Source organism: Polyodon spathula, chromosome 24, assembly GCF_017654505.1.
Source record: "Polyodon spathula isolate WHYD16114869_AA chromosome 24, ASM1765450v1, whole genome shotgun sequence".
NCBI lineage: Eukaryota > Metazoa > Chordata > Actinopteri > Acipenseriformes > Polyodontidae > Polyodon > Polyodon spathula.
In genome coordinates, this window is record NC_054557.1 from 6,658,472 (window position 1) to 6,673,830 (window position 15,359).

Sequence of the window (15,359 nt, forward strand, 5' to 3'; positions counted from 1 at the left end):
GTCCACACTACAGAACCGATCTCGAGAACCGTACTCAGAAATGTTTAATCCAGCTCAGAACGGCCACACTGAAGTACCGTTTTATGTTTAGTCTGGCTTAATGCACCCACACACTATTAATATAGTCCAGTTACAGCTCCCAGCAGCGCAATGGACTGTGGGACTTGATATCACATTATCCCACCATGCACCGTGTTTTATGTTTACAACCCATCAAATCAGAATGAACGACATGGCATTGCTTCTTAAAAATACAAGGTTCATTTTATCACAATGTGTGCGTTTCGTTTAACTCTGAAGTTCTCCTTGACTAATTTCATCGCTTCAGAAATCAATGTGCCTTGATTTCAGCATCTGATCACATTGTTCCATGATCCTCCATCCTCATTCAGCCTCAGAAGTTGTATACGGTACAGCAGTATTTAGAGTCGTTCTCAACTCCTTCAGGCACCTGTTCCGAGTACTGTATTTGCAATGCCCGTGCGACAAAACATATCAGAAAGCATTTTGGGATAGTGGAGGATACACAATAAATGTAGTTTGGTATTACAGCATCCACACTTCTGACAAACCGCACTAGCTGATGCAATCTAATTAGAACCACACTCGAGACTACCCCCTCAGTGGTCTCGAGTAGGGCATTAAACGCTGTGTAGTGTAGACGCTAACCGTATTTAGCACTTTTAAGCTGGTTTATAGGCAACTAATACGGTTTAAAGGCATAGTGTGGACAGGGCTAAGTGAGTCTCGGCTGGGTATAATATAATACAGGACCTTTCATTTCAATATTCAAGTCCAGTCTTGGTTTTCTTTGTGAATGAGTCTTTCCTATCATCTATGTTAGAGGTGCATACTAAACCCAGTTTCTTAAAGGTGTGACAACTTTTAAAATGCATTTTCCTACTCTTAATTAGCTAGCATTGTCACTGCCTGCTTACTATTGCACAAGTCTCTGTGTCTAGTTGTAAAACTCTGAAGGATGTTTGCTGTTAGCCTGGTTACGCATAAGGGTATGCTTATGTGTGGAAAGTTGGAAATCAAAACAAAAACTTTATTGAAGAAATAAAAATCTTCCAGTTACATCACTTACTCTGGATTATCATGGGATCAGTCAGACATATATAAAATACATAGCGATGTCGAAAATGAAAATCCTTTGTCTTTATACTATAATCAGAATAACAAATAGTACCATATTATTATGAATATAGGATTTATAATAACCCTCTGGGACCAGCCAATCAGTACAATAATATTATTCCATGGCACATGCCCTATAACAGTCAACAGGACTTTAGAATCTTGAAACTCTTTAGAACTTAGAATTCTTTAATTTGCAACCTAATTTTTATTTTTATTTTTTATATAGCACCTTTCATAGTGGACCACCATCAAAAAGACATGAGACTAGGGTGTGTGAACTGTGCATCAGCTGCAGAGTCACTTACAACATCGCCTCACCCAAAAGACAGAGCACAAGGAGATTAAGTGACTTGCTAAGGGTCAAACAGTAAGTTAGTGGCTGAGCTAGGCTTTGAACCAGGGACTTCCTGGTTATAAACCTGTTTCTTTAACTGTTGGACCATACAGCCTCCTAATCTGTAACCTAAATCTCCAGGGATCCTGCCCTACATTTAATTTTAAAATAAACAAACCCGTATCCTCTGCAGCTGTCATTACAGGTAGACCTCGACATTGTCCTTGTCTTTTAGTAAGTGGCCTCAGCTTCAGCTCAAGGTGGGGATGACAGAGCTGAAAGGTCACATTGTCATATGATTTGAATGAAATGAGAAGGCAGTGTTTAAGATAATGCACACATGTTCAAAGCAGCTCAAAGCTAGGGGAAGAACAAAATGATAATAACTCAGCGACAGAATGTTTGCAAACAACATAAAACCGTTTAAAAGAATTTAAAACGACATTTGAAGCTACTTACTCTTGATAAATCTGAGCGGAAGTACAACAGGACACATGGAAGTTGTGTACAGTACAGAATTAATGTCCAGGATGCCATGAGCATGCAACCATAGTTCATGTGAATCAGTCATGGGAGAGACAGTCCATTTACACAAACAAGTATGTGTTACATATTGCAGGTGTTTTCAGGCTGGTTTCAAGCCCAGTACGTTTTTTATATTAAGCTGTCGTCATTAGACTGCTTGCTGCAATTCTAAAGATTGGGAAAAGCCATGGTGGTTAAATTAGGCACGACCATCTATCTGATCACCCAAGACGAGCAAAACTGCAGAATTCAGCAGCAATAGATGTAGTAAAATCGCTACAGAGATTAGGCATTAATTGAGAAATTCATGTCAAATAATTGCCTGTTGAAGAACACATTTTATGCACAGATCTCATCTGTGGGTCCATTGTAGCTTCAAGATTAGTTCATAGTAAGAAGTTTTACAGCAGGATGGAGCTCTATTGCTAATATGCCATTGTTATTTGAAGTAATTCCAGATCTATTCATTTTTTGCTTTTAATACTCGAATAATTGCAAAAATAATAATTAAAAAAATACAGACAGAAATAAACTTTGAAAAAGCAACTTGCTGTAATTGTTTTCATTTGAGATTGAATAATTTCCTCCTTTTTACAGCACTTCAAATCTTTAAAGTCATAAATGTCGAGCACAGCTGTTTTGGCAGAGGACAGTTTTTTTTTTTCTTTTACATTCTGCTGAAAATCCATTTTTAGGGCTTGTCAAAAAACAATAAAGACTTTGGGTAATACCAGCCTGGAAACAAATGAAAAGCAAAACCGTCTGTGAGACAAGCGCAATGAAAACAAGGTCAATCAATACCGGCCTAACGAGTCACGGTTTTCTGGACTTCTTAATAAGCTTTACAGAATGAGTGTGTAATTGAATGGTAATCTTTTGGAAGATTACAGCCAGGGTTTGCAAAATGAAAACTTCAGATAGGTATTTAGCTGTGAGAATTAAGTCAATGCAGATCACATCCCAGCCATCTGTCTATAAGGTATTATCAAAATGTAGCTTAGCTTTGTGCATTTAGCCTGGCTGCTGTTATTAGAATTGCTTTTTCAGAACAACAAAAAAATGTAAAAAGTATAAACCTGACAGATATGAAGGTAGGGAAAATAGCAGTTCACTACAGGAAAAAAATATTTGTTTTAGTTTCAGAATAAAATTTAATGATGAAGTGGGTAGATGTGTTCTTCATGTGTTTAACCATTGATGTCTGACATCTGCAAACAGTATGGTGCACAGTTAGAATGTACTGGTAGCCATCTGTAGTCTTAGGTAGAATCTTCTCTAGAAGAACTCTGATTAATCAGTATGTCTCTTCTAGTCAATAAAGTTGAACGGGTCTGATCTAAATAGCAGATAGAAATGCCTACATTGTGTGCGAGTCTGTTATTTGTATGTGTGTCTTTAAACGGTTAATTAAATGACATGTTTTGTCCTAATTTGATATTTAAGCCAAGGTGGTATTTAGATTTGCAACTGGTTAGATAAGCTGCACAGACCCCAGTATCTGCTATGCTGTATGAGCTATTTCCAGGGCAGACAAATTGATCTAAATATTACCTAACGCAATCAAGTACTGGAAAGATTTTTACATTATATTTGACCCATCCTGTCTATGCGCAGATTTGGCTATAACTATAGGCATTACTTTCCATTAATCCATAATTGTGTTTTCATAAAAAAAAATAAAAAAATTAAAACGTGCATGTTTTCCTGAACTTTGTCATAGTTTCATAGTAGGTGCTTGCTCCAGAACACACTGGGGTCTATTTTAAAATATAACCATATATATAACCATGGGATTTGTTCAACTGTCTTCACTGAATACAATAACAATGCTGTCCAAAGGAGCTCCACGATGGAGCAGACTGTTAGGACTGCGTTCTCAAGAATCACTCAAATAAAAACCAATTACCTGGGGGGTTTGAGTAGTAAAAATTCATAAAAATGCACAGTATACAGACGATTGCCTTTCAGTATCATGAGAATAATAATATTAATATTAAAATAATTTTGAATTTCCAAGAGCTTTATAACCCCACAGGCAAATCCTAATGAAGCTTGCGGAAGAACAGGGTCGTAGAAATGAAGAGGCAGGAATCATATTAAGGTCAAAAAATATAAAGGTAGAGTTTAATACATGCTGGTGACTCCTTTGTCCAAACATAAAATATATTAAAAAGTATAAGGCACACACACACTGGTAAACATGCCCCCCCCCCCCCCCCCCCCCCCCCCCCCCCCCCCCCCCCCCCCCCCGCAATTTAATATTCCTCATCCTACCATAATTATTACACAAGTAAAACCAATTAAAAATCAAACTCATATCCCTTGTTCCTGTTAAATAAATGCTGGCACTGCACACTTGTTTTCTTCCAGTTGCCCCACTGTTCTGTACTGTACTGAACTGAGGGGGGGGTCAGTGCAGTTGGTATGCTGATTAGTGGCTTCCTTCAGATCCCCTCATACTCGTGATCACAGTAACCCACAAACAGGGGCTGAGCGCGGATTCCACGCCTGACAGACAAGAGAAAGTACAGTGTGAATACAGCGTTATAAAACCACATTCTCTGCAAGGATACAATTCAGTGTGACAAAGTGTTATAACAAACACTCTCTGCAAGGACACAATCCAGCGTGAATACAGCGTTATAACCAACACTTTGTACAAGACACAGTCCAGTGTGATACAGCGTTATAACAAACGCTCTCTACAAGGACACAATCCAGTGTGAATACAACATTATAACCAACACTCTCTACAAGGATACAATCCAGTGTGATACAGTGTTATAACCAACACTTTGTACAAGACTGTCACAAAGACGGCTGGAGTGGGTGACGTCAAATCAGAAACAGGAACCAGGAAATAAACAACAGAGAGGTGCACGTGAATTAATAAAAGTGCAATTCCCCGTGCTCACATATTATTTTACTTTCACGTGAAGTGCTGTGCAATCCTCGTGCCTAAACACCAATATACATTTTAAACACTTGTGCTTGTAACCCATATTTATATCCAGTGTATTTTATACATAAACACCAACATTAAACACACTACATACAACAGAAAACACTTCTAAACATAAAGGGGCGGGACACTCTGCCACAAAGTCACAATCCAGTGTGAATACAGCGTTATAACAAACACTCTGCAAGGGCACAATCCAGTGTGATACAGTGTTATAACCAACACTTTCTGTAAGGACGCAATCAAATTGTATTACAATTTGTGTAATATCTGGTATAGACTATTTGTAGCTATTAGTCACTAAAACAAATCTCGAAGCTTAAAAAACTATAAGTGTCTGAACAGGAGAATTGAAAGTCAGTGGGTGTCCCATGAAATGGTGATTTTAAAAAGGCAGAGAAAGAGGCCTGATTTTTTTTTTTTAATTATTATTAGGGTAGGGTAGAATTAATAATAACTGAAGGCTTTATTGTGTTGTTTCTTTTTAAATGCTGGGGTTGTCTTGGCTTTAAGAAGACCCGCAGTATAAACAACTACATTACCTGAGCAGCCTGCAGCGAAACTCTGCCAGCCTGTTGTACGCCGTGTCCACGTTAGAGGTCTGTGCTTCATCGCTCCACAGTCTCTCTCCAACAGCACCGGCTCTCGGCCTTGAAATGTAAAAAAAGAAATACTGAATACACTTTGCAGTGTTTAAGGTCCTTGTTGTGTTTAATGTGAGCTGAATGCATTTGTCTCACCACAGCCTGGGTGTCAGGTTGGTCGCATCAACGTATTCTCCCCACATGCACGCCTCTCCACCCATCACCAGCTTCTTCTGCTCAGCCGTACCTGTGGAGAAGGAAAATGGAAAACAGACAAGTGAAAAATCAAGCAACAGTATTTTTCTAGTAAAATACACATTGTATACTGTGGACAAAGGTTCTGTCAGGTGGGAATTTTAGAAGTCACGGCCATGAAATATTTACTGTGACAGTTGTTTCACCTATAACGGAACAACCATTTTCAGAAATGAACTTCTCTGTTGCCACAGGTTTGTTTTTCCTATCTGCCAAGACCCACTTTTACAATCCTTGTCCTATAGTTTTAACTGCAAAGGCAAAAATGGCATTGGAACAGTTTGGCCTTTGTTGTCTGATTTACCCACCTCTTGACGTACCTGAATAGATAATCGTGTTTTTGTACATATTGAACGTTTTTGTAGTAGAGAATAGTTTATAGCAATGTATTATTTATTGGTAAGGGTCAAATTTAAATTTATGTTTTACCAGGAGGGTGGGGGTAACAGAAAGAACAGTATTGAAATTATATCATTTCAACCTTTACAATTGCTAGAGTATGAGTGACTGAGTGACACAAACTAAAGATTTTAAAAGATATGCTGCTTCTCAGTGTGGACACTAGATGACACTGTTTCTCCATTTCATTCAGATATTGTTGTAATGTTTCTGTAATTCTAACCTGGTTTAGATACAGACACTGCCTGGGTCCTAATTCTACCCTGCACTGAGAATCCATTCTTGCTGAGACCTGAATGAGTCAAATCAAATAATCAAAGTACACATTTGTCCTAAATATTTTTTAAATATTCCAGAAAGAAGTGCGGTGGACTAGGTCTTCAAGATGGAGTTGTTTTTATTTATTATTAAACAACGGAAAAGAAAACCAGGTGATTGTTTTTCAAGGACGAGATTCTGTACAGTATATACTGTGTTGTCTTATCGCAGGGCTACATGTTTTGGAATTCCAGTGAAAGTGACTGGCAGATTCCCCTGGTCGTGTAATTGTGGATGAACGCTGTAATGCCCCAGGTGGCCCATGCAGAGCGGAATCTAGAACAGCACAAACCATTGAAGCCGAGCGGTTCTACTTTGTAGGCATTCTTCCAATCCTGCCCGTATCTAATGGCGTTTAGGTACCAGGGAGCCGACAGCAGGACCTTGAAGCCCCCTGCTGTGACGCTGCTCATCTCCTGGCTGTACTGTTTTTTACTCCCCTTCCACACATGGACTACCGTGTCTGCAGGGACCTGGGGGAAGGAAACATACAGCTAGCCCTGAAACAATACCCTCTGCAGGCAAACGATTTCAAGATCTAGCTCACGAACCTCAAGAACCTGAAGAATTAGCATGCCAAGTTTCTTCATTTTAATCAGCCGTTATAAAGATATAGTTTTAAAACTATTTTAAAGTAAAACATACAGTACACACAGATAGACAGACGCACCTATGTTGCCAGTTATGCGGAATACCTTCAATTAACAAATGCACATCAGGTAAATCTACAAAAGACTGAGGTCAAGTAGACAAACCAGTTAGCCCTTGTTTACATTTACACCAGGAAACTTCCACCAGCAGGGTGAGTTAGGAGTCGAGTTCTGCCAGACTGCAATCTTGCCTGGAGCTGACCGAGACCCAACTGAAGTGTATTGGATCTCGATCTGCTGCTGATGGAAATAAAGAATTACAAAGGGGGTCCCAGTGGCTGATGGAAATGAAAGGGGTGTACTAACGTACACAGATGAAGGAGATGTAGCTCTGCAAAGTCGCTAGTTTTAAAAATGCTAAGTTTTATTCCTTTTAGAAAAGAAATAAGCCACTCTTCTGCTTTATAATAAAAAAATTATGTATAGATAGATAGATAGATAGATAGATAGATAGATAGGTAGATAGATAGATAGATAGTATTATCTGTTGCTTGGAGAATAATGATGTGTGTTGTGGTGAAGAGTTAGAAACCACTGTACTGCAAAATCACTATGTGTAACACAGCAGGACAACACAAAACAGTGCTCCACCACAATATCACAAGGTATCAAAACCACTGCACACAGGGACTAACCCTTAAATCCCAGGGGATCTACAGTATAATAGTGGGTCCAGTCTTGTCCATAGCCAATGAGATTGAGATACCAGGGAGAGGCTAGGACTGCACGCTGCCCAGCCTTTGTCACCCTGTGCAGCTCACAGTGGTAGCAGCTGCCCTTCCACACCTCCACCACTGTGAAAGCACTGAGCTGAAACAGAACAGCAGCGGTCAGGAAGGCACTTCGCACACTGCAAACCAGTTTGTGGGATTTTTTTGCAGCAGTCCAAAATGAAAAGGATCAGCGTCACCGCTATCGAACTGTTGTGTTCCTCTCTCTTCCAGTAGACAACTGATTTGTCTACAATATAGAGGTCTAGAAGCATAGTTTTAAGCCTGTCAATGGCAGCCTTCTGAGTTGCTTTTCATTCAAATGGATCTAAGTGGTTGTTCACTGGCTTCTGTTAGGGGGTTTCAGTGTAAAGGCTATTGTGCCATACTGACCTTCACTGCATTGTCAAACACCTCCTGCCACACAATTGAGTTCTTGTTTAGCGCAGTTACGATCTTCACCAGGCTGAAACACAAACAGAAACAGTCAGATCCACCTTGAGGGAACACCATACAGGTATATTTATATCTGACTTACTTACTTACAGTAATGCTATTACAGTACTAGATGAAGGTAAAGATTCAAATTGTTGGTATGTTTCTGAAATTAAATTCCCTAGTGCAGATTTCTGATTTTTGTTGTCGTCTTCACATTTGATGAGGGTTTGTGTCTACCTGCATATAGGAAGGCGAAAAACAATGATACACATATTCCTTAAAACCTACTTCTCAATGTAAAAAGATTCTAGTTTTCTGTAGTTGGTCCCAAATCCCATTTTTTTCATAAATTGCTGGATATCTGGGTTGGATTTCCTGGAGAACAAAAAAAGAAAAAATAGTATTTTAAAAGGATCACTTATTTAAATGTTTGACTTTATTTGTTAATTGTTATATTATATGCAGCACTTCGGAATATCTGTGCTATAGATACCATGAGATCCAGGAAATGCTGGCTGCCTGTTCTTCTGTTTCCGTACCTTTTCCCTTGGCACCTCTACACTCCTACTGTATTCAACTGTTTTGTACAGATATGTGACCATTTGTTGAAATCTGAATTAAAGTCTGCTCTCCAGTATGGTTCATAGAATCATACCACTGTCCTTTGATCACAGCCTTGTCTTTTCCATCATGATTAAAACTGATTGGCAACAGAGAAGTGCATCTATTAATATCACACAGGCATTTCTAATTCTGTCCAGACACTGGATATTCAGTACAATATACAAAAGATTTAAAATAAAATGTCTATTTTACAACCAATATGTATTTTTTTTAATAGAGATCACCACTGTATAACATTCTACACCAGCTGATGTAAACAGAACAACATTACAGCTGGTCTAGGGCATAAACCAAACACAACTGTTGCTTAATTAGGACACAACGCTCATAGACCGGAATTTGCAGAGCATACTTCTACAAAAATAGCCTTACAACTGGAAAGAGAAGCATTGCTGCTAGACGCAACAGGCCAATGAAACAGTTCCAGACAGACAGTGAGTAAACAGGTCCTGTTACGGACCGGGTTAGACGTCATCAAAACATTGACATAGCATGTGGAGGTCCTGTGGTTGCATCACTGCTTGGAATACTTTGCGACTAAAGCAGAGCGTACTGTACCAGCAGGTGAAGCTGACTTCATCCCCTCCCAGATGCAGGTAGGAGTCTGGAAACACCGAGCTGATTTCATCGAACAGCTTGCTCATGAATTGGTAGCTGGTGTTTAGCATTGGGTTGACAGGCCCGAATGTCCCAGAGGGAACTGACCCTTTGTAGCACGTGGTCAGCAAACCTGGCTGTCCTGGGAACACAGAAGCACAACGAGACGTTCGCAAGCTGGGTACTCGGAGAAACAAGAAGATAAACGCGTTTCTGTCACAGTTAGAAAGCTACTGAGATGTTTTGTTTGTCTCTCATCCTTTAGTCAACTGGAGTGGGGGGTGCGATGTAATTAAACTGGGCATCTGGAAATGACTTTCATTCAACCCCTACCTGTAGGAGAGAACAGCGGTATGGCTTTATTTTAAAAAGCCAACATGCGTAAAGCAGGCCGAGCCAAAAAGAGAAAAAGAACTACTAACTTGAGAGAAAGTCACAATTAATGGGAATTAAAACATGATTTAACATACATTGAAAAAAATCCTGGAATGAACGGCCTAGACTAAGACATGGAGGCCTGGATTAAATATAACACGTTTTAACGTCATTCAAGCTCAAGTGAACCAAATTCAAAAGAAGAGCTGTGTAAATTACGTCCCCCATGGTGAGAATGTGGTCTCATTCCCCACCCCCATGTGGGGGGTGACCTAGATAAATAAGGCTAGTCTCATTTTAAGACGTTTTTCAAGGTATTTTATTTCACAATAAAACTATTAACTGACATAAGCCATTGACACAACAAACCTATTTCACCTCCTCAACAAAAGAATGGACAAGAATGGAGTCAGAATTCCTCTTTCACCAGCACCCCCTGTGAATGATCCCTGTAGGGCAGGCTGCAGGCATGTTTGTAGAAGTGTGGGTGAAACTTATCATGTGCTAAACCTGCTCTAGGGATAAACAGAGATTTCCCCCCCCCCCCCATAGTGCCTACAATGCAGCACATTTCAAACACAAATAAATAAATAAATAAATAAATAAATAAAACATTAATAGGTATAGAATCAGCCCACGTACCTTTTCCCCAGGACTCTGTGTGCCCCGGGGTATCAAATTCGGGAATAACTCTGATCCCCCACAGCCGGGCATGTTCTATGACCCGCTTGATGTCGGTCATGGTGTAGATGTGAGTCTGGGGGTGGAAGGCACCCTGAAAACAAGACAAAAGGTAACATATTCATGCCTAGGAAGATCAGTGCTCCTGACTAACAATAGAGAATGAGCACACCATAAATTACTTCCACCTGCCACGCCTGGTGTGGGTCAGTAAGAAAACCTCAAGGGGAGCACACTCCCTCAGGGCGAACTCTGAAGCTGCAGCATGAACACCACAACATACCTTGCTGCTGAGGTTGGGGAAGGTGGGGCTCTGGTAGGGAAAGGAGGGGTCATCCACGATGTGCCAATGAAACACATTAAACTTATTGTAGGCCATAGCATCCTGAGAAAGGAGGAAAGGGAATGGTTCAAAATTCAAACACATAAAAATGTTTTTTTGAATTCCTGACATTTAAGCCATCATATACAGTACAGTATGTATCTAACTTTAATAAATAAATAAATACACCTGGTGGTGTATCCATAAAGACAAGGCAAGTATTTTGCCATAAAAGTATGACAAACAGCTTTACTTTTTGTCAAACTTTAGTTAATCTCAGGACTTTGAGCTCCAATTCCGTAAATTGCTTTTTGTCACAGAGAAAGATATCTGACAAGCTGCACAAAATTAACAGTTTTTGGGTGACCTGAGCTTAACTACATTACCAGAGTCTCCAGGATGGAGCGCACAGGTAGGTAGTGTCTGGATGTGTCCAGTAGGAGTCCTCGGTGTGCAAACCGGGGGAAATCTACCACGTCTGTCTTGTTAATGTAATACTGGGGAGAAAATGACACAGATTCATTCCCTATTACTGTCAGTGCTCAATGAGAACATGCTACACAGTGCAAGCACACGTCAATACAGTACTGCTACGGCACCCCAGGATTCTAACATGCACATGAGTTTAAAGGCTACTATGTAGTGTGCTTTGCTTGTTACGAAACTAGGAGCTTTTTTTAAAGAACCAATCCTAAGAGAGATCTATATAGTCCATACTCAATAAAGTACAACAATAATAAAATAAAACCAAACAGTTAAATATATTCAAAGAAAAAAAACATAATTACACATTTTCATGATGCTAACAGCACACAAACCCAGAGAGGCTTGACAACAATGACACACATTTTTGTTGACCATTGTTGTTGTTAATGGTAGAGCATGTTTAGGGCCACAGTATTTAGGAAAAAATGTTTCTGAAAAACAGTATTTTACATATTGTAAAAGTGCAGACAGTACTTACAGTTACTTCTTGGTCCTGGTAAACAAGCTGGCTGAATGTCTCCAGGCCTTAAAACAAAAGTTAATTACATTTATTTACTATTTACATGCCATGTAGTGTACTGTGCAATACAAAAGAAGATACTGCTGATTTACAGGCCATCTGTACTGTGCAATACAGAAGATACTGCTGATTTACATGCCATCTGTACTGTGCAATACAGAAGATACTGCTGATTTACATGCCATCTGTACTGTGCAATACAGAAGATACTATTGATTTACATGCCATCTGTACTGTGCAATACAGAAGATACTGCTGATTTACATGCCATCTGTACTGTGCAGTACAGAAAATACTGCTGATTTACATGCCATCTGTGCTGTGCAATTGTGGTGGAAGTTTATACTTTAAACTCCTGTAAGACAGAGACTCAGTAGAACAAACAAGATTGAGTAAATAAGTTTAATAGTTAAAGTTTGCAAACCTGAGAACACTCTCAACACACGCAGGTGTTAGGAAACCGAGCAATGTACTGAGCTCCGCAGAGCCAGTAAGCATAATACATACCTTGTAACCTACAGTTATTGCGAGCCAATCACATAAGCTTAACTCAATATTAGCGGATAGCAACAACTTGGAAGATTAAGATGAGACCAATCATAACAACTTATTTAAATTGCAAGCCCCCTAAAATAAAAGTAAGTCGGTGACATTTCTGTGAAATGCCACGGAAACAGCTTGCGGTTGCTAAAGAAATTGAAGTGCCTCTTTCTAGCTCAATGTCAGTACCCTTTCATTCCTTATAAGAGCCACCTATCTTTCAGATAGAAAGAGGAAGTATGTTCACAAACAACTACCGATAATAACACATTATTATTATATTATACCTAAATCTTATGAACCTGAGCATGGAAACCCTAAACAGTCATAGCAGTAGCAACATTAAAGTGGCCTATTAAATTATACAATAACAACACATCATATAACTAATATCATAACTACTTATAATTAACTTATTATCGCTTTAGCCAGCATGCCTTGTTCCTCCTGGCACCATGACAATCTCTGTCTTGTCACGTAGACTTTCTTGCATCACTTTAAAGCATAGCTATATATGGACATCTCCAGTCCACCTTAGACCCTCTTCACTTAGCAATAACAAGATGTGTAATGAAGGCTGAAAGAGGAAGAGAAGCGTCCAGACTATATAAGTGTATTTCTTAATTTTAAACATTATAGAAAATAAGCTTCAAACTTCTTATTACATTGGTATAATCCCTTAAGTCACACAGGCTAAACAAACACATGAACAAACAGCTCAGAGGTTTATACATAAATTGCATGGGCTGTAATTTTCCCACCACAGCAATACAGAAGATACTGCTGATTTACATGCCATCTGTACTGTGCAATACAGAAGATACTGCTGATTTTTTGTAGAGTTCCCCCTTTATTAAAGGGGAAGCAGGGTGGCTAATTAGGTTTCACCTTCAGATCTGATGCGTCAGGGGAAAGGCTGAAGTGTACCCTGACAGACAGGTTTAGAAATGGACTAAGGGCTTTTACCTCTGAGCGCTCCCCATACCGACACTGCAGATAGGCTTCCCAATCCATCAGCAATACTGAGCTTATCTGAAACACAGAAACAGCAGGTCAGTGCAAACTACAGAGTACATTCAAACAAGCACTCACACTGTTACAGCAGCAGGTACTGTTTTTGGAGGAGATATTACTGTCAGCTTAGATTCGAGTGTAGATTCCAAGGCCTGGCTATTGGTTTAGCTTATGAAAAGAAATTGCCATTGCTCAGAGAAATAACGGGGTCTCTCAATTGATCTAAATGGGGGCTAATCTAAATAATGCTGTTGTTTCAAGCAATAAAAGGAGGGGTTTTGTGAAACCACCAAATCTATAAAAGTGTTTTAAGTGTATTTTTTTTCTTTGAAAGTAGGTAAAAGGCCAGTTTTTATTTAAAGAGTGTGTATATTTAGATGTGACACTTGCAGGGTAGTGAGAGACTGCTGTGGTGGTCGTGCAGTAGGAGTGAGTGCACACTTTATTCCTTAAATGATGAACAGTTTCCCGTTTTGGGTGGGTAAATACTTACAGTCCTCTTTAGAATTGAGATCTGGAAATCCATCACAACCACCTTTCTGCACATTCACCACCAGAGCTCTGAGGGGTGCACTACCACAGGAGGACCCACCTGGAGACACGCAACCCGACTTCTCGTTCCCTGCAAAAGAACATTGCAACAGGCTAGTCACGTGGAACTCTAAAAGTAGGTGCGGGGCAATGCAAGCAAACAAACAAAGGTCTGCTTTATGAAAAGCACTGCTGACGCTAATGTAAAAAACTATTGTTACACGACTGTGTGACACCAAAGCATTAACATTTGAAAAGGGATATCGGTATTTAGAGAAACGACTTTGACAGCAGTTTTTACATCCTCATCATCTTACTTTTGTTACAGTTAGATATATATTGCTATACCAAGCCAAATTAATTTTTGTGAGCACTGTGACAAAGGTCTTTACTATGCAGCATACAGCAGTGTAATACTGGGAAAGCGCCTTTTTGACGCAGCAATATGTTTAAAACTATCTGATTACAAGGATTCCAGAATAGTTTACACCAAAGTTAAGACCAGAGGGACGGGTTAAAATTAAAATAGTCCTTGTCAAACACAAACATTCAGTTCTCTAGCTTAAGGTCATACATTGATTTTATGATGTGAAAGCAATTACATAGTAGTTTCGGTTCCCTAGCAAAACGCAAAGAACAAAGTTTGGATTAATTTTTGTTTTTTGTTTTTTCTAAGTCTTTTATAGAACAGAACAGGAAACTGAAACTAAATGTATAAACCCTTGAATTCTGCATTGATTAAGGTGCATGTACTGTCTGTATCCCAAAAATATTGTCTAGATTTTTAATAAACATAAACGTATTGGTAAGTCAGAATGCAATTAATTTACTTTAACAAATTGTTTTTAACCCGCGGTACCTGTTAGGGGTTTTCCACCGCTGTATCCGGAGAAGGCGATCCTGAAGTAACGTTTGAAAGCCGTATCGAGGATCGTGCATCCCGGTTGGACTGCAGAACCCTTGTCATATAGAAAGTTGAATTCTCGAGGACTGAGCGAATATCTCTCTGCAGAAGAGGTTAGATTTTGTGGCAGTGGCCACACTCCCTGAGCCGGGGGAACAACGATCGCCAGCAAAAACAGAGCGGCACAGGACAGCTGAAGAACGTCACCGAGGAAAGACTGGCTTACTTCGGGGGCATTCCAAGAAGGATCCCTGTTTTTGAACATCGCCATACAGCAGGACGGGGACTCGGTAGCGGGGATGACTTGTGCTGAAAGTGGGTCTTGTTAGACTGAATGCACATCGTTTGGTTTGCAGGAGAAAGTAACAATTTCAGCTTCCTGGTCATATGACCCTAAACACACAAACAAGTTAAATGCTCAACCCCCAAATTAAAATAGGGATCACG

General features: G+C 39.6%; 1 protein-coding gene across 2 annotated transcripts; it reads right to left on the minus strand.

The window, feature by feature from the left end:
* Positions 1-4,245: 4,245 nt before the first annotated feature.
* Positions 4,246-15,325, minus strand: LOC121299181 (beta-hexosaminidase subunit alpha-like). Of its 2 annotated transcripts, XM_041226790.1 has the most exons (14): positions 14,868-15,322; positions 13,971-14,099; positions 13,430-13,495; positions 11,882-11,928; positions 11,304-11,414; positions 10,879-10,980; positions 10,557-10,689; positions 9,501-9,681; positions 8,607-8,693; positions 8,274-8,346; positions 6,813-6,993; positions 5,705-5,795; positions 5,507-5,614; positions 4,246-4,510 (listed from the first exon to the last, which is right to left on the minus strand). In XM_041226790.1, exons 1-14 carry the CDS (start codon positions 15,181-15,183, stop codon positions 4,447-4,449), a joined length of 1,689 nt encoding a protein of 562 aa, XP_041082724.1. In that variant the 5' UTR covers positions 15,184-15,322; the 3' UTR covers positions 4,246-4,446. The 2 variants fall into 2 exon arrangements, with proteins under 2 accessions (XP_041082724.1, XP_041082725.1); XM_041226791.1 differs by lacking the exons at positions 4,246-4,510; positions 5,507-5,614; positions 5,705-5,795 and adding an exon at positions 7,806-7,980 and having other exon boundaries at positions 6,956-7,407; positions 14,868-15,325.
* Between the last annotated feature and the right edge of the window lie 34 nt (positions 15,326-15,359).

Bases quoted from the DNA above. Each gene is read 5' to 3' on its own strand.
- LOC121299181 (XM_041226790.1), bottom strand. From the start codon at position 15,183: ATGGCGATGTTCAAAAACAGGGATCCTTCTTGGAATGCCCCCGAAGTA. The intron at 13,496-13,970 runs GTAAGTATTTAC...TCTGTGTTTCAG, and splicing joins TCTCAATTCTAAAGAGGACT to ATAAGCTCAGTATTGCTGAT. The intron at 11,415-11,881 runs GTAAGTACTGTC...TTTTCTCCCCAG, and splicing joins ACCAGGACCAAGAAGTAACT to TATTACATTAACAAGACAGA.